Here is a 16,378-nt window from a genome sequence, read left to right as displayed (position 1 = left end):
CTCTCTCTCCCTCTCCCCCTCTCTCCCTCTCTCCCTCTCTCCCTCTCTCCCTGCCTCCCTCCTTCCCTCCTTTCCTCTCTCCCCCTCTCTCCCCTCTCTCTCCCCCCCACGGCTTTGTTGAGCTGCACACCCCGCAGAGCCTGTCCACGTCTGCTGTCCAGTTGGGTGGTTTAGTGTGTCCACAGAGCTGTCAACCACCGCACTCAGAACGTTTTCTTTACAGCAGGAAGCCCCGCGTCCCTGTGCTCGCACCTCCCCTGGCCCGGCCTGGCCCACCCCGCCCTAGGCAGGTGCTCCTCTGTTTTCTGTCTGTGGATGTGCCTGTTCTGGACATTTCCTAACAGTGGCGTCACACGCTACGTGGCCTTTCATGACTGGCAGCTTACACTGAGCGTAACGTTTCCGAGGTCCGCCCGCGGTACCCCCTGTTTCAGGGCCTCCTTCCATTTGGTGGCTGAACCGCATCCCACTGCGTGGATGGATCACGTCGTGTCCATCCGTTCCTCACCTGATGGACGTTTGGGTCTTTCCCATCTCTTGGCGGTTGTGACTAGTGCTGCTGCACACGTGCGTGGACTGGTTTTTCTGTGTGTTTTCATCTCTCCTGGGTATAATTCTGTGGAGTGGCATTGCTGGGTCGTGTGATAACTCCATGTTTAACCAATGGAGGAACCGCCAGACTGTTTTCCCAGCAGCGGCACTGATTGATGCTCCTACCCGCTGCAGGAGGGTTCCGATTTCTCATCCTCGCCGCTTAGCCCATTCATTTTCACCGGCCCAGTGGGTGTGACGTGGTGTCTCGTGGTTTGAATTTGCATTTCCCTGATGATAAGTGATGTTCTCCTGCAACTTCAGGGTTTCTTGAGTGGTCATTCAGTCATTCGATAAATGGTGATTGAGGGTCCTGTGCTCAGCACTGCGGATGCAGCCTGAGAAACCTGACGGCCCCGGCCTCTTGATGTTTCTCTGCCCGCGCCCTTCAGAGTGACCCTGTGCGTGCAGTGCTTGTCACAGGCAACACTCGCTGTTGTGAACTGAGTTCACAACGTGGGTGCTCTCTTGTGTGAAGTCAGTTTAACATTCAGGCACGTGTGTGGCAGTGTGCCTTTGCCCTCCTGGCTGCAAGGAACAGCATGTGGCCACCATCGCCTGGCGCTGACTTGGCTGATCTGACAGTCTCACAGGGACGAGTCTGGCCAGCCAGGAGTGGGTGGTTCCGTGCGGTCCTCACAGCCAGGGCACATTCCACCAGGCCGATGGCCGTGCTCCCGGTGTCTTGTGCCGCCTGACCCCGGGCCTCCCTCTGTCTCCCTGTCCCCCGTGCAGCTGCCACCATGGCGCAGACCCTGCAGATGGAGATCCCGAACTTTGGCAACAGCATCCTGGAGTGCCTCAACGAGCAGCGGCTGCAGGGCCTGTATTGTGACGTGTCCGTGGTGGTCAAGGGCCACGCCTTCAAGGCCCACCGGGCCGTGCTGGCCGCCAGCAGCTCTTACTTCCGGGACCTGTTCAACAGCAGCCGCAGTGCTGTAGTGGAGCTGCCCGCGGCCGTGCAGCCGCAGTCCTTCCAGCAGATCCTCAGCTTCTGCTACACGGGCCGGCTGAGCATGAACGTGGGCGACCAGTTCCTGCTCATGTACACGGCCGGCTTCCTGCAGATCCAGGAGATCATGGAGAAGGGCACCGAGTTCTTCCTCAAGGTGAGCTCGCCCAGCTGCGACTCCCAAGGCCTGCACGCCGAGGAGGCCCCGTCGTCCGAGCCCCAGAGCCCCGTGGCGCAGACGTCAAGCTGGCCGGCCTGCGGCACCCCGCTGCCCCTGCTGTCGCGAGTCAAGACAGAGCAGCAGGAGTCGGACTCCGTTCAGTGCATGCCCGTAGCCAAGCGGCTGTGGGACAGCGGCCAGAAGGAGGCCGGGGGTGGCAGTGGTGGCGGCAGTGGCAATGGCAGCCGCAAAATGGCCAAGTTCTCCACACCAGACCTGGCCGCTAACCGGCCCCCCCAGCAGGCCCCGGTGGTGGCGGCAGCACAGCCTGCTGGGGTGGCCATGGCAGGGGCCGCTGGGGCCGGGGCCGGGGCCGGGCAGCCAGCTGGGGGCACGGTGGCCGCAGGGGGCGTGGCAAGTGGGCCCAGCACCTCGGAGCGAACCAGCCCGGGCACCTCGAGCGCCTACACGAGCGACAGCCCCGGCTCCTACCACAACGAGGAGGACGAGGAGGAGGACGCAGGGGACGAGGGCACGGACGAGCAGTACCGGCAGATCTGCAACATGTACACCATGTACAGTATGATGAACGTCGGCCAGACCGGTGAGGCGCCACCCAGCACCCCGCCCCCCCACTCCCCTGCCACCCGGGGCCCTGACACCTGCCACGCTCTCCTCCTCAGCCGAGAAGGTGGAGGCCCTCCCCGAACAGGTGGCCCCCGAGTCCCGGAACCGCATCCGGGTGCGGCAGGATCTGGCGTCTCTGCCGGCCGAGCTCATCAACCAGATCGGCAACCGCTGCCACCCCAAGCTCTACGACGAGGGCGACCCCTCCGAGAAGCTGGAGCTGGTGACAGGTGGGCTGGCTCGCCTCCCTCCCCCGCCCCTCCCCTTGGGCTTCGGGGCCCTCTGGGCCGGTGGCCGCTGACGTGGGGGCCTGCTGCCCACTGGCTGTGTCTTGGAGCATCTGGCACCCCTGGGCGTTGGTTCCCGTCAGAGCCTAGCCTCCAGGTCTCTGTCCCGAGGCTGCTCTGAGTGTTGGCACCCGCAGCCCCCGGGGAGGGTAGACTCGCAGCGTCACAGCGGGTTTGAGGGTTAAGCAGCGCAATGGTTTAAGGATTTGGCCCTCAGAGTCCAGGCGCCGGCTGGGCGGGCAGAAGCAGTGACGCGTGAGCAGGGCCTGGCATGGTGTGGGTCCCCCGGGACGGGGGCACCATCCCCTCAGTCCTTTCCCAAGCACTGAGGAGGCCACCCTGGGGTGAGGTGTCGAGGCTCTCCAGAGCTCTGAGAAGTGGGTTGGCCCAGGCCAGGGCCCGGCCACGTGGGAAACGTGGCACTCTGGGGCCCCTGGCCACCTTCCGCTCCCCTCCAGGCACCAACGTGTACATCACGAGGGCGCAGCTCATGAACTGCCACGTCAGCGCGGGCACGCGGCACAAGGTCCTGCTGCGGCGCCTCCTGGCCTCCTTCTTTGACCGGTGAGGCCCTTGCCAGGGCCCGGGGGGTGGGAGCGGGCTGGCCCATGCCCTCACTACCACAGGGGCCTGATCTCCCCCCACACCCCCGCCCCAGGAACACGCTGGCCAACAGCTGTGGTACTGGCATCCGCTCTTCCACGAACGACCCCAGACGCAAACCGCTGGATAGTCGCGTGCTCCACGCTGTCAAGTGTGAGTGCCCAGCCTTCTGGGGGTGGGCTGGGGCTGGGCTCAGGGTGGGCAGGTGGTCTTTTTTGCTGGTGTTGGCCTTCATGGATGGGTAGAGTTTGGTGTTAAGAAGGATTCTGAGGTTCAGTCTAGGCTAGGGAAGAGGACTGTGGTTGGTTAGAGATTTCTTCATGGTGGGGGGTGGGGCAGGGCACTGAAAGAAAGCCTGTGTCAGGCATGGGGAGGGGGTCCTCAAACTCAAGGTGGTCACGGAGTGATGAAGTAGCCCCTCCCCAGCCAGTTGTCAGGAGGGAAGTCTAAGTTTTCACAGGGAATCTTCTAGTTCCTGAATTCTAGCAAACGATCCATGTTTTTCAAGACTACTGGGCCATCCCAGCAACTTGCACGTCCCGTGCACACAGCAGAGCCGTCAGGCGTGTGGTTTAGGTGCTGTCTGCAGGGCCTCTGTTCTCTCACTTCTGAATGGGGTTTGGGGTGCCCTGTGTGAGCGTGTGCTTGAGGGGGTGTTCAGGAGCTGCGTGGCTGCCCCTGTCGGCGGGGTGGAAGGCCAGGGCCCTGCTTGGCCTGACTCGCCGGCTCTGCCCGCACAGACTACTGCCAGAGCTTTGCCCCCAACTTCAAGGAGAGCGAGATGAACGCCATCGCGGCTGACATGTGCACCAACGCCCGCCGCGTCGTGCGGAAGAGCTGGATGCCCAAGCTCAAGCTGCTCACCGCCGAGGGCGACGCCTATACCACCTTCATCAGCGACACGGGCAAGATAGAGCCAGACATGATGGGCGTGGAGCACGGCTTCGAGGCGGCCAGCCATGACAGCGAGGCGGGCCCGTCGGCCGAGGGCCTGCCGTAACCCCGCCGGGCCCTCCCAAGGGGCCTCACACTCCCCCTCCCGTCACACCCGCCCGCCGTCTTGGTCACGAGCTACTGTCTGTCCCTCCCCAGGACCCACGGCGGGGCGCTGCATGCTCCCGGCCCCTCTGCCCTGTCCCACCCCCTGACCTCCATCCGAGCGGGCTGGGCGAGGACGGCCATGGGCGAGCTGGGCGTGGCCTTCTCTTGCACACACTGGTGTGCGGTCGGGAGGTGTTCCCCCCTCCTGAACCCTAGCAATCGGCTCCCCATTCCCCCGGCCAGGACCCCCCAGGCCCTGGGCCGCGCACGGAAGCATTCCTCAGGCTCCGCCCCTCGTGCGGCCCCTGGGACTCGCAGGGGCCCTGGGGTTCTCAGGACCCCCCCCCCGCCACCACCTCCCAGTGCTTCCACGTTTCCAAAAGCGCCTTCCTGTCCCTGCACCTGTGCCCGTGCCGGGGCGGCTGCGAGGGCCGCGGGGGACTGCCCTTGCACAGCGGGAGACGGGTGCAGAAACTCCACGCCTCCCCTGCGGTCCCTTCTCCCTCCCGTCCGAGCGCTGCCTCTGGGGCCTGAGAGGGGCAGTCCCGAGTGAGGGGGCCCTTGGGGGCAGACTGGGGGTCTCTGAGGACAGAACGAGGGGCTTCCGGGGGTGGCAGAAGCGTGTGCGTATGTGTGCGCGCGTGCATGTGTAGAAGTTTTGCTTTTAAACAAATGAAGATCGAGGAGGCAGCAGGACCAGGGTTGGAACCAGGGGAGCCGGCTGGGGGGGGGCTGCTGTCCCCCCTCCCTTCCCCGCCCCGCCCCACGGCAGGGCTCCCAGCCCCCACCCCCTGTACATACTTTTTAAAACATTTTTTTAGCTAATGAAATATTGAAGTATAAGATTTCTTTTATTTTTCAAACCAGCAGGACTGTGTCTGCTGTCCCCTCCGGTCCCTGGGGCCGTGGAAGGCAGTACAGGGCAGGGGACCGGGGGCAGGCTGCAAGTGTGCATGTGTGTGGAGTGTGGGTGCACGTCCCGAGGGGGCTCAGGCCCAGCTACCACCTCCCCCCGCTGCTCCCCCCAGGGCTGCCTTGAAGGGTGTCCCAGGCCTGGGCGCATTGGCTGAGCCCAGCTCTGGGGACGGGGCAGGCCTGCTTCCATCGTTCACAGCTGTCCGCAGAATCTTCTCTAAGCATTCCTCTCTCCTCGCTCAGGCGAGTGGTTTTGTTCTGAGTTGGACTTGTGAACTCGGAGGGTTCTTTTTAGTCCCCGTCCCCACACTGGGTGTCACTTCACATGTTGTGTTTCTGTCTTGAGCCCTGTCCTCACTGCCTCTCGTCTGCTCCTGGCCCCTCTCCAGAGGCAGGGGGATCCCGCCCCGACTGGTCCCCTACAACCTGGCCGGGAGGCCCCGACCAGCAGCCCCGCCAGCCTGCGGGGGGCCCTCCTGGCGTCTGCTTGTGGCGGGGCGGGGCTGGGGGGGTCCTGGCACTCCGCTAGTCTCCCTCACCGGCGCCTTTCACCCCTGGCAGCCACGTGTGGGGGGTCGACACCCCAGCTAAAGCACAAGCACCTTAGTCACGCCCTTCCTGCCCCCACGTCCTGGTCTCCACACCCTACCCCAGCATCGATCCCAAAGCACAATATCCTGGTCACTTGGTAAGCCACCCAAGGCCAAGGGGCGGGCTGGGGCCCCGCTAGACCCCAAAAGGAGGCAGGAGTCCCCAGGCGCTGCCCATCCTTCCAGGCCTTAGCAGGGGCCACTCTGGGACTGGGGTCTTGTCCCTCCCCTCCCCCTTGTCCTGGGCAGGCCCCTGCCCAGCCCTCCCTGCCTTGTCCTGGGGGGCAGCTTGCCCTGTCCCCCTCTCCCCTCTTCCAAGCCCCTGCAGCACTGGGCTGGGTGGCAGAGCCCCCTCATTTCAGGGACCCCAGGAGGTGCCCCTGGCTCCGGGACTGTGTGTGGGTCTGGGTGGGTGGGGGGTGGGGAGAGGGGCCAGGCGGGGGTGCAGGGGAGGAAACTCCTCACCAGGAGAGCCAAAGACAGGGTTGTGCCTTACCCCGGGAGCCACCCCGTGCCCCTCCCACCCTGCCCCTCCCGGGCGCCCTGCTGCTTTCCCTCTGCCTGCCCTGCCCTGCTCTGAGCTGCATGGTCCCCCACCCCGGGCAGCCAGGAAGGAGCACGAATGGAGAATCACTGACCGACGCAGAAAGACTGTGGGGTCCGTCTCCCAGGCCGCCCGCCCACCCGCACCTCTGCCATGCAGGACAGACTGTGCCCTGTCCGCGTGGAGTGCCAACGCCCTCCCCCTGGCCGAGCCCCTCCCTGGGCCCGAACGTGAGATTGCACATTAACTACTGTACGGAGAAGAGCCGCACTGGGAAATGTGAACCCGAGCGTCAGTGATGCTGACAGGAGAATAAATGGACGCCTTTGTAACAGCCGGCCTGCACGCTACTCACTGGGGCGGGGGGCTCCACACCCACAGGGGCAGCCAGGCCCCGCTCAGGATCAGCCGTGCCCTTTTCAGAGGGAAACAGAGGCTCAGAGCCAGGCCGCTGACAGCTTCCACGTACAGCCCTTGAGGCTGCCCCTGCACACGTGAGCCCAAAATCCCACAGAGGTGTCCCATGGAGCCCCTTCAAAACGGGCTCGCCGCCCTTCTGTGCTCTGACCCCAGAACCACATCCCGAACACCCACACCCTGCACCCTCCCGATTCAGCACCACACGTCAGGAAGGGACAGGCATGAGACTGAGTCCCAGCTCAGCCAGTGATGGTTGAGATACCTGAAATGGGGGTGGGGTCCCCAGGGGGTGAGAAGACGAGGGGCCCCTTGATTCAGAGAGATTTCAGCCAGCGTGGGAAGGTTATTTAGCCATCTCAGGGGTCCTGTCGTCAAGTCAAAAAAATCTCTGCTGGGAGGTGGGCAGTGAGGTGTCACCTCCACCCCAACCAGGTGTGTCCCCCTGGGGTGACGGGGAAGGCCCAGCCGTCCATGGGGAGGGTGCAGAGTGACAGCTCAGACCTGCGGGTGGCTTGGGCTTCATCCGCCACAAAGGGTTTTGGGGAGCCAACATCGCCAACAAACCCCACAGGTGATTGAACCAAAGTGGCCTCGAGTAACAGGAAGTCTGTCTGAACAAATGTGCGCAACCCCGGGGAAGGGGAACCTCCATCGGACTCCCAGAGGCAGCCTTTAACCCCGGAGACTCAGAGCCGAGTGCGGGTGGGCTCAGGAGGACCCAACCCCTAGCACTGGTGGGTGCGTTAAAAAAGGGATCTGTACGTACTTGGTTCTTCCTAAGATTTGACGAGTGGCCCCATGGAATGATATCTTTGTCACATACAGCCCTTGACAACGTGTAAACGAGCCAGTGAGATGTGTGGTTCTGATGTCTGCTTCCAGAACGTGGACGATGGGAGCCTCGAGGTCGGCAGTGAGGTGCACGATGCCTACGAGTCTCCCGGCCCCTCGGAGTCACTTCATGCTCAGAGGTTCCAGGGCAAGGCCGTTCCACTGACCAATGCTGCCTTGTTAGAGTGACACGTCACAGAGGCACAGAGATGACCCTGTGCGCAGTGGAGCCAGTGTTACTCAGGGCCTCAGAAGCAACCGCTTGGCTCCATGGCTAAGGGACTTACCTCCCTAAAGGCACAGAGCATGCAGGAGACTTTTAGGCTGAACTTCAAAAGCTCAAGGAACAATCAGAGTTTGGAATTTTCAACAGTAATAAAATTATCCATCATGAAAAGCAAGAAATAAACTGGAATAGTCTTCTGCACCAAATATCAACCACTGAAATCCCTAAGGTACACACGTGCACACACACCCCCCCCCCCGGGGCCCCCGTGTGTGCAAGCAGGGGCAGCCACAAGTGTCGACAACACACTGGATGACACAAACGTACAAAAAAGGCTGGGATTTTATTTTCAAGTTGGCACATGTACAAGGCACAGAGACAAAGGGCTTTGGGGCACTGGAAGCAGAAATGGGCAGGGGTGCATCTGCGGTCCCCACCCCCTAAGCGCACTTGAGGCAGGACCAGTGGCCGGGGCTCCTCCCGGGGCCCTGAGGGTCCCACTGGCTCTGGATAACAGCCTGGGGACAGCTCCCCAGACAGAACCCCCTCCTCCCAGGGGACAGGGCCCTGCCAGCTCCCCCAGCTAGAGGGACCAGCCCCTGGGGACACCGGGGTCAGAGAGAGAAGAGCAGGACGAGGACCAGGAGAAGCACCCCCAGCAGCACCCCAATGGCACACCACTGCCGGCGGTCTGGGGGTGAGAGGGTCAGAAATCTCAGCGAGACAGGGAGCCACTGGGACCCGCTCCCCCCACCCCTGAGGGCCTCCCCCAAGAGACTCACCACTCGTCATGTGGGATACCGTGGCCATCTTCCTGAGAACCCCATCCATCCGGGACTGGGTGTGGTCCATCTCCTGGGTAAAGGCGTCCAGTAGGCTGCCGGGACCAGGATGGCGTCAGCCCCACGCGGTCCGTGCACACCAGCACGGCGGCCGAGGGCTCCCGGCCCACCCGCGGCCCGGTCTCACAAGCCCTGTTCATCCAGCTCCTCCCCGACGCGACCAGACATGTGTTTCAGAACCCGGATGCTCCCAGACACCATTTCCAGCTGTTGATCCTGTTGGTCCACGATGAGCTGCAAACGGCAGGAGCAGGAACTGCTGTCGGCAGAGCCCCGAGCTGCCCGCCGGCTGCTCCAGCCCAGGGCCCCGCCACCCACACAAACCTGCTGCGCGGCCTGCTGCTCCTCGAGGAAGCGAGAGGTGGCTGAGACCATGCTGGCATCCAGCAGGTCACCGGAGGACTTCTGGGCGGCTGGCCTGCCCGTCAGCAGCTGCGGTGGCACAGAGCACAGGCTCAGGGAGCGATGCCCACTCACAGCAGAGCCAGACATGAGTTTGTGGCAAATCTAGACAGTGCTAGTCAGGAAGCTTCCCCAGACCCAGCCCTGACTGGCAAGGTGACCCCAGGGCCATGTCACTTGACCTCCCTGTGTCTCAATTCCCTCATCTGTAAAATGAGAAGCACTGTCATCTCTATTTCCTGGAGCTAGAATGAGAATTTAATGAATTAATTCGTGGAGACCAATTATTATCATATTAACAGGTATATTTACCAATTTGGACTTTAATCCCCAAGGCCACCTGGACGGCACGTGGGCACTGCTACAGGACTCCAAGCTGATGCAGGCCTCAGCCCCCCACCCTCCCAGGCCCCACGTGGGCTTATGTGGGATGGGGAGAGGCTGGTGTCTCCAACATGCGGACAACAGACACACAACACAGAGGGAAAGGTGTACAGAGGTACGCTCAGAGACCCAGTTCACATGTTCATGTGGGTCAGGCGCGCACACAGAGGAAAAAATCCATGTATGTCCTGGAAACAGTAAGACACAGAAAAGGAAAGAAACAGGTGTACAAGAACCACCCCCTCCCCCCGGAAACCAGTGTAGACCCGCGGGCAAAGGCAGAAGGGATTATATGCACAGAGAGGGGTCAGGCCTGCACTCAAAGGGGAGGGCCCCCCAGACGCTCAGTGAGGATGCTGGGTCGGCACACTTTACCTCTCTATTATTCTTCTCCATGAAGGCTATGGCTGCTGGGCTGACCATATGGTCCTTCATTTCCTAGGGGTGAGGACAGCGTCAGACTAAAGACGCCCCAGCCTCCCCACAGGCACTCCATCGGAGCCTCTCCTCACCTGGACCGCCTCCCGCATCCTCTCCACGAACACCTTTCTCTCCTGCAGGTCTCCGGCTGGGAGCTTGAACTTGCCTGGGTTGGCTTCCACGATGCGTAAGCCGCGAGTCCAGAGTCAAGGCTAGAGCCAGACACTACCCCCTCCTCCGCCTGAAAGCCTTCAACACCTCCCAGGTGTCGGGCCTCCCCCAAGGGCTGGCTCCCAGCGCCCCCTGTCCCCGCAGTGGGCTCTCCCATGCCGCCCTCCGACCCCCAGGATATCGATAGTCTCCTCCAGGTCCTCCAGGTCCCACTCGATGCTGCGCAGGCCGTTCCGCAGCTCATTGGTCGTCCAGTCCAGCTCCTCGCGTCCGACTGCCGCGCCCTCCTGCAGGAGCTCGCACCAGCGCTGGTACAGCCCTCGGGCCGTGTTTACCGCCTTCTGCACCTCGCTGCGGGCGGGGGCACAGCGGGCGCGGCTGGGGGCAGGCGGGCCTCCCGCGCGCCGGCGCGCCCCGAACGAGTTGGGGGCTCAGGAGACCCTCACAGCCCCTGCGAAGCCCTCCCACGCGGCCACCCGGCGATCGCAACCCGCGCACCCCGACAGCCGTGCCCAGACCGCCTGGCATGCTCTGGCCGGCACTCGGGCACTGGCTGGCAGGTGGACCGAGCGTCCTCTGCCCTCCCCATCGCTGTCACTCACCCTCGGACGACAAAAAACGGGTCTTCGAGAGACATGTTACACCAGGGCGGAGGCCGAGCCGCCTCCCCGCTCGGCCTTGCTCGCTGATTCTCCCCCAGAGGTGGAGAATGCGCCGCCACCCCCGCCCCCGTCACGTGACCCGTTCCACCATCGAGAGCGGGTCCGCCAGGGGAGAAAGAGAGGCCTAGGAGGCCCCAAGAGCGAACACTTCCGCCTCTTGGCGGCCATCTTGGTTGTGGGCAGCGAAGGCTTCGTCCCGCCCCTTCGGTCCGCCTACCCCGGCAACGTCTTAGTTTTCTGTCCAGCCGGCTTCGGGTGGGAGCTCGGAGTCCCTCGGTTCGAGACCCTGCCCCTCGGATAGTTGCTGCGCAACCTCAGTTTCCTTTCTGGGCAATGTAAATAATAACAGCGTCCTTCAAATCAGGCGAGATATGGCTGGGGAAGGGGCTCATTCTATTCGTAGACCCTCCTAACGGACTGCTGAGCCCGCGCCGGGATCCTGTCCTGGCAGATCCTCCCCGCTCAGGGCCGGGAGCGGCACAGGGGCGGAGAGGGGGGCGGAGGGGCACCTTCCTCGTGGTGGGGGGAGGCGCGGGCGTACCCCGGGGCGGGGTTCTGCCGCACTCTCCCCTCCTCCTCATTTTCCTTGCGGAGGAGGGGCGCCTCGAGGTCGTCCCGGGGCGGGGTGCAGTGAGTGGGGCCCCGGAGCTGCTTCTGGGGGTGGGGTCCTTCTGGGTGCATGAGGGGCTGTGGGGGTGGCTCTGAGGATGGATGGTCTGCAGGGAAGCCCTCCGCGTGTGGGGTCTCCGTCTGGGGAGGGACTCCTAAGGTCGCCTCCTGTGTGACGGAGGAGTCCTGTGTGGGGTCTCCGGGAAAGCAGTCTTTTGCGGGGGCAGCCAGCGCCTGAGCGGGGTCCTGATCTCCCGATGCAGGGCGGGCGGGGTGTCTGGAGCAGCCCTCGAGGGCCGCCCCTGCGCGTGTCCGAGTCCCTGTGTGGGGTCTCAGAGCTGGCGCCTGGGTTGGCGATGCCATGGTGCAGGCTCGTGGGGTCGGGGATGGGGGCGTTCTCAGCGGGTCGCCGTGGCGTGTGGCGGGATCCCTCACTGGGGAGTTTTTGGAGGGATCTTTCAGAAGAGAGAATAATGGTCGAGTTCCCATGTGCGGGGTTGGGGGGCGGGACCTGAGCGGGCGCCAGGGGTGCCTGAGAGCATCGATTTGGGGGAAAGAGCAGGAATATATGGGAGGGACCTCGTAGGGGGGAAGTAACGGTGGGATCTGCTTGGGGGAACAGAGATGAAGGGGTCCGCAGTGCGTTGCCCCTTGTGTTGGGTCTCGGGGAGATGGCGTCGGTGGGAGCCCTGAGGTCGCCCCTCCCCGGCGGCGGCGGCTTTCCCGGAGGGGCGTCAGGCATTCCTGGCCTCCGGAGGGAAGGAAGCGAAACCTCCCTCTCCCCTCCGGCCCGCGTGGACGCTGGCCCCGAGGCCGCGGGCTCCTGCCGGGGGCCCCCTCCCGCCCGGAAGAAGCCGGCCGCTGCGGGCACGGAGAGCCCCGCCCCTGTCCTTATATGGGCAGCCGGAAGCGGCTCGCGCGCTGGCCCTGCGTCATTGCTTCCGAATTTAGTTCTGGAAGTCTCGCGAATGCTGTGGCGGGAAGGTTCCGCGCGAGAGTCAGCGGGGCGGAGCCTCCCCTTAAAGGGCCCGCGCCACGAATGGACAGAGCTATCCGAACGAGTTTGCATCTTCTTTTTTTTTGGAGGAACTGGAAACAGGTTTTTTTGGAGCATTAGCGCGTAGCGGAGGGCGGGGCCGATGTTTTCAATTTGTCTCTGCGTTGTTCAAGTTTCCAGCTCCTACCCTAGGCATGCCTCCCGGGGCGCAAAGGCGGGGCACGGCAGCGTCGGCTGGGGGTGGCAACCACGTGTGCCCGCGGACGGGCGTGCGGCCGGCCGGTTCCTCCGCCTTGCGAGCGCCAAACCCACCCGTGGAGCTCGGGCCGAGGCAAACGGGGGCGATGCGCAGTGCTGAGCGCAGAAACGGCAGCCCGGGCGGCGCTCGTGTTTGCAGACGTCCGCCGCCCGTGGAGTGGGCAGCTTTGCCCTGGAGCCAGCGGCGCTGCCTGCCTCCTTACTGGCTACAGACGAGGGGAGTGAGCAGGGCTGGCGTGCGCCGGAGAGACGGCAGAGCTGGAGGCCCCCGTGGTCCCCTTTCACCGCAGTGGCGCATTGATGCGTTTAGCAAATAGTGGACGAGTCGCTCCACCTCGGTTTCCCCACTTGGAGAAATGAGGTCTAACGGTGCTCTCCGCGGAGTGGAGCTGAGGGGTCAATGAGGTATTTGCGAAAGGAAAGCCCTTAAAAGCACCTGGCACGTAATAAACGCTGAATAAGCGTTAGAATCGTTATTGATTCAAAAATCATCAGGCGCCTGCAGGATGCTAGGAACTGCCCACGGGGGACGTACCGACTCCTACCCGGGTCTTCCCGGGTGCCCAGGGAAACTTGCCGCCTATGACCCGCTGGGGCCGCCAGAGGCAAGCACGTGGGTGGGCCCTGGTGCCCACTCCGGAGCCTGCGCGCGGGCGCATTGGGGGGCTCCGAGAAAGGAGACACCCCCTCCTCCCCGATGGCTCAGCGTGGACTGGGGCACGCTCCCCCTCGCCCGGGTTCCCGTCCCTTTGCTCCGCTCGGTAAATTCCACCCTGTCGCTTTAAGGAGGCTGGAGCCTCGGCGCGCTGGAAAGCCCGGATGCGGCTCTCTGATTGGGCGGGGCGGCTCCGGGACTTCCCTCTGGGTATAAAAGGGCCCGGGTGGCGGAGGCCGGGGCAGAGCGTCGGAGCGGAGTCCCGGCGGGGGGCGGGCGTTCGGCGCGAGCGAGAGCGGAGTCCCGAGTGCACCTGCTCCCTGTCCCGCGCAGCCCGCGAGGCCCCGCCGTCGAGCCGCCATGGAGGTGCAGAAGGAGGCGCAGCGCATCATGACCCTGTCGGTGTGGAAGATGTACCACTCGCGCATGCAGCGCGGCGGCCTGCGGCTACACCGGAGTCTGCAGCTGTCGCTGGTCATGCGCAGCGCCCGGGAGGTCTACCTCTCGGCCAAGGTGGACGCCCACGAGTCCGAGCCGCCCCTGCCGCCCGCCCCCTCCCCTGAGCCTCGCCTGCACCCCCCGCGGGAAGCGCACGCCGCGGCCGAGGCAGCGGCCCCCGACGGCGCGCAGCCCTTCCCGGAGCCCATGGACACGCAGGAGGCGCCGAGAGCCGAGGAGAACCCCGCCCGCTGTGCCCCGCGCCCCGCCAAAGTCAGCCGCAAGCGGCGGAGCAGCAGCCTGAGCGACAGCGGGGACGCTGGACTGGTCCCGAGCAAGAAAGCCCGTCTAGAGGAGGCGGCGGCGGAGGAAGGGCTCTCCTCGGAGCTCCGCGATCGCCTGCAGCCGCCTCCGGCACAAGCCGAGGGCGCCTTCCCCAACCTGGCGCGCGTCCTGCAGCGGCGCTTCTCCGGTCTCCTGAACTGCACCCCCGCCGCGCCCCCGACGGCGCCCCCGGCGTGCGAGGCGAAGCCGGCCTGCCGCCCGGCGGACAGCATGCTGAACGTGCTGGTGCGGGCCGTGGTGGCCTTCTGAGGGCCCCCGAGCGGCGCGATCGGAGCCCAGAGCGCGGCCGAGCCGTCGGCCTGAGTGCGTGGCCCCGAGGCGAGGCCCGCCCCCGGGAGAGCGCCCGCGGAAACCGTGGAGAGGAGCCGCCGCCGGGGCTGCCGAGAGGCCCGGAGAGGGACTCTGCCCCCGGGGAGCCGTCGCCAAGCGCGTGCGGCGTTGGCGCCGAGGAGCCTGAGCCGGGGCGCGGGCGCCTTCCGCCGAGACCCGGCGCGCCCGCAGGTGTTATCCGAACGCACCGGGACGTGGACCTCGGCCTCTCCTGGGACTGGGAGAAGGGAGGCCTGGTGTTTCAACTGCCCAGGGTCGGACTTGAGTTTTTCACTGGGGGCCGTGCTGCCCCTTCCAGGTTTTTCGGTAGTTGGTGTTGGCATCTCCGATCTCCGAGAATTTCTGGCCCGCCCCTCCCCCTCCAGTGACATACTTGTGCAAGCGGTCACGGTTGCGTCATGGGGCGGACGTGGGCGCTTCCTGTTGCCTTGCGGGGGTGTGGGGCCTGGGAGGAGGGTCTGGGGTGCGGCCCGCCCTGGGGGATGGGAGGCGGGCGGCCTGAGTCACGCCGCCCCCGCGTGCTGCTGGTTCGGCCCCGCGCCCCTGCGCCTGCGGCGGTGGTGGGGGCTGCTGTAATTGCAGGCGAAACTTTTTCTCTTCGGTTGCGTTAGACGTGGGAAGACGGTCACAGTCTCCAGCGTGACCGTCCCTCGGACACACCGACACGATCAACCTAGACGTTCCTGGTCTGAATCACAAATGGAGGGGGGTGGGTGTTAGGGCGCTGTCAGGCCGGACCGGGCCCGGTCTCTCGTGAGCCCGGGCCAGTTTGGGGACAGGAGAGTCTTGTCAGCGCGTCTGAGGGTCTGTTTACTCTGGTGGATTCTAACTCCATCTATCTGGTCTTTTGCTAGGAACGCCAGATAGACAAATAAAGACCATTTGAATCAAAAGCTTGTGCTGCCCGTCTTGTTTTCCTCTCTGGCGGGGGAGGGGCGGGGTGAAGGGGTCAGGAGGTGGCGGCGGCTTGCTGGGGCCCCAGAAACCGGTCTGACCGGCTACCACGTGGGCGGGGGGGCTGGGCCCCCTTTTCTTTGCCATAGCACTTCCGTGCGAGGCTCCCGGGCGCTCTGAGTCCTTTGAGCTCTCACATTTGGGGGTTCCTTAGGAATTCCCCTAGAACTGGGGGTGGGGAGAGGGCTTTCCGAGTTCGGCTGTTTGGGGGGGATACTGGTGGGTACAGTACCCCAAGCAGAGTTGGGGGACCGCTCCTCCGAAGACCCACTGAATGCGCTCTGGCGGGGGTCTCACGGCCCGAGGGGGGAGCTGAGCAGCTGCACTTTGGAGCGCCCCTTAGGCCCTGGTTCCAGGCTCTGGCGGCATAATCGTGTGGCTCAGGAGGGGAGGTGCGCTCCCAGCCTCAGTTTCCTCTTTGGTGAAGTGAGCCTCCGCGAGGCGGCTGGAGGTTTAGAGATGCCCGTGGGAGCCCCAGTGATTTGCTCCGGCCCCACCCCAGCTCCAGGTTAGCTATCCCAGAGGAAAAACTCCCCCGAATTTACCCGATGCTGGTTTAGGAGAAGGGCTGCAGGCGTCGCCCCGGGGCATTGGCGAGTGGCTGTCGGGAGGACAAAGAAGCCGCAGGTGCGGGGAGCGGGGGCGGCGGGAGGCGCCGGGAAAGCGCGCGCCCCGCCTCCCGACGGCTGGCTCCGCGCCGCGGGCCTCCTGAGACCCCGGGGGCCTGACCCCAAGGCGGGAGGGGAGGAGGAGGAGGCTGCGGTGGAGGGCGGGCCGCCCCCGCCCCCGCCCGACGCTCCGCTCCTGCCTCCTCCACCCTCCCCGCCTCCCTCAGGGTTCCCCAGGGAATCCGGCCCAGCTCGCCTCCGTCGCCGCCTGATTCCTTCCCGGGGAACGTGGGAGACTTTAGCGCCACCCACTCGGGGTGCTGACCCGCAACTCCCCAGTGGGACGTGGGGACACTCTCAGCGGTGGCTCAAGGCGTCCGCGTGCGAGCAACTCCCCCGCGAACCTGCCCGGCCCGGGAAGTCCCCGGCGGCTGGGGAGGGGGCCTCACCGCGCATCCTGTCGCCGGAACCGCCGGGCCCTTCCTTCCGCGGGAAGCGGCTTGGCCGACCCCCGCC

General features: G+C 64.7%; 3 protein-coding genes across 8 annotated transcripts in view; 2 read left to right on the top strand and 1 right to left on the bottom strand.

Moving 5' to 3' along the window:
- The window catches only part of NACC1 (nucleus accumbens associated 1), a 22,916-nt gene extending 16,272 nt beyond the window's left edge, over window positions 1-6,644 (top strand). The window contains exons 2-7 of one of the 5 annotated variants that reach the window (XR_006891944.1): window positions 1,327-2,307; window positions 2,387-2,560; window positions 3,076-3,181; window positions 3,276-3,373; window positions 3,961-5,864; window positions 6,470-6,644. Coding sequence is in view for 2 of the 5 variants with exons in the window: in XM_046685604.1 (XP_046541560.1) it covers window positions 1,335-2,307; window positions 2,387-2,560; window positions 3,076-3,181; window positions 3,276-3,373; window positions 3,961-4,220 (1,611 nt within the window). In the remaining 3 variants the exon portion in view is untranslated. Of the gene's footprint in view, window positions 1-1,326; window positions 2,308-2,386; window positions 2,561-3,075; window positions 3,182-3,275; window positions 3,374-3,960 lie in introns of all 5 variants that reach the window. The other 4 variants (XR_006891943.1, XR_006891942.1, XM_046685604.1 and 1 more) reach the window with 4 other exon arrangements.
- Window positions 6,645-7,557: 913 nt separating this feature from the next.
- STX10 (syntaxin 10) lies at window positions 7,558-10,723 on the bottom strand. Of its 2 annotated transcripts, XM_046685607.1 has the most exons (8): window positions 10,609-10,723; window positions 10,188-10,357; window positions 9,928-10,022; window positions 9,791-9,853; window positions 8,954-9,061; window positions 8,757-8,863; window positions 8,570-8,664; window positions 8,252-8,478 (listed from the first exon to the last, which is right to left on the bottom strand). In XM_046685607.1, the coding sequence occupies exons 1-8, from the start codon at window positions 10,641-10,643 to the stop codon at window positions 8,402-8,404; spliced, it is 750 nt and encodes a 249-aa protein (XP_046541563.1). In that variant the 5' UTR covers window positions 10,644-10,723; the 3' UTR covers window positions 8,252-8,401. The 2 variants fall into 2 exon arrangements, with proteins under 2 accessions (XP_046541562.1, XP_046541563.1); XM_046685606.1 differs by having other exon boundaries at window positions 7,558-8,664.
- Window positions 10,724-13,411: 2,688 nt separating this feature from the next.
- Window positions 13,412-15,193, top strand: IER2 (immediate early response 2). Its single transcript, XM_046638031.1, has one exon. The coding sequence runs from the start codon at window positions 13,548-13,550 to the stop codon at window positions 14,217-14,219; it is 672 nt and encodes a 223-aa protein (XP_046493987.1). The 5' UTR covers window positions 13,412-13,547; the 3' UTR covers window positions 14,220-15,193.
- The last annotated feature ends 1,185 nt before the right edge of the window (window positions 15,194-16,378 follow it).

The sequence above is a fragment of the Equus quagga genome, chromosome 14, assembly GCF_021613505.1.
Source record: "Equus quagga isolate Etosha38 chromosome 14, UCLA_HA_Equagga_1.0, whole genome shotgun sequence".
NCBI classification, from domain to species: Eukaryota; Metazoa; Chordata; class Mammalia; order Perissodactyla; family Equidae; genus Equus; species Equus quagga.
Note: the sequence above shows the minus strand (reverse complement) of the source record. Positions and strands in the feature narration are given on the sequence as shown.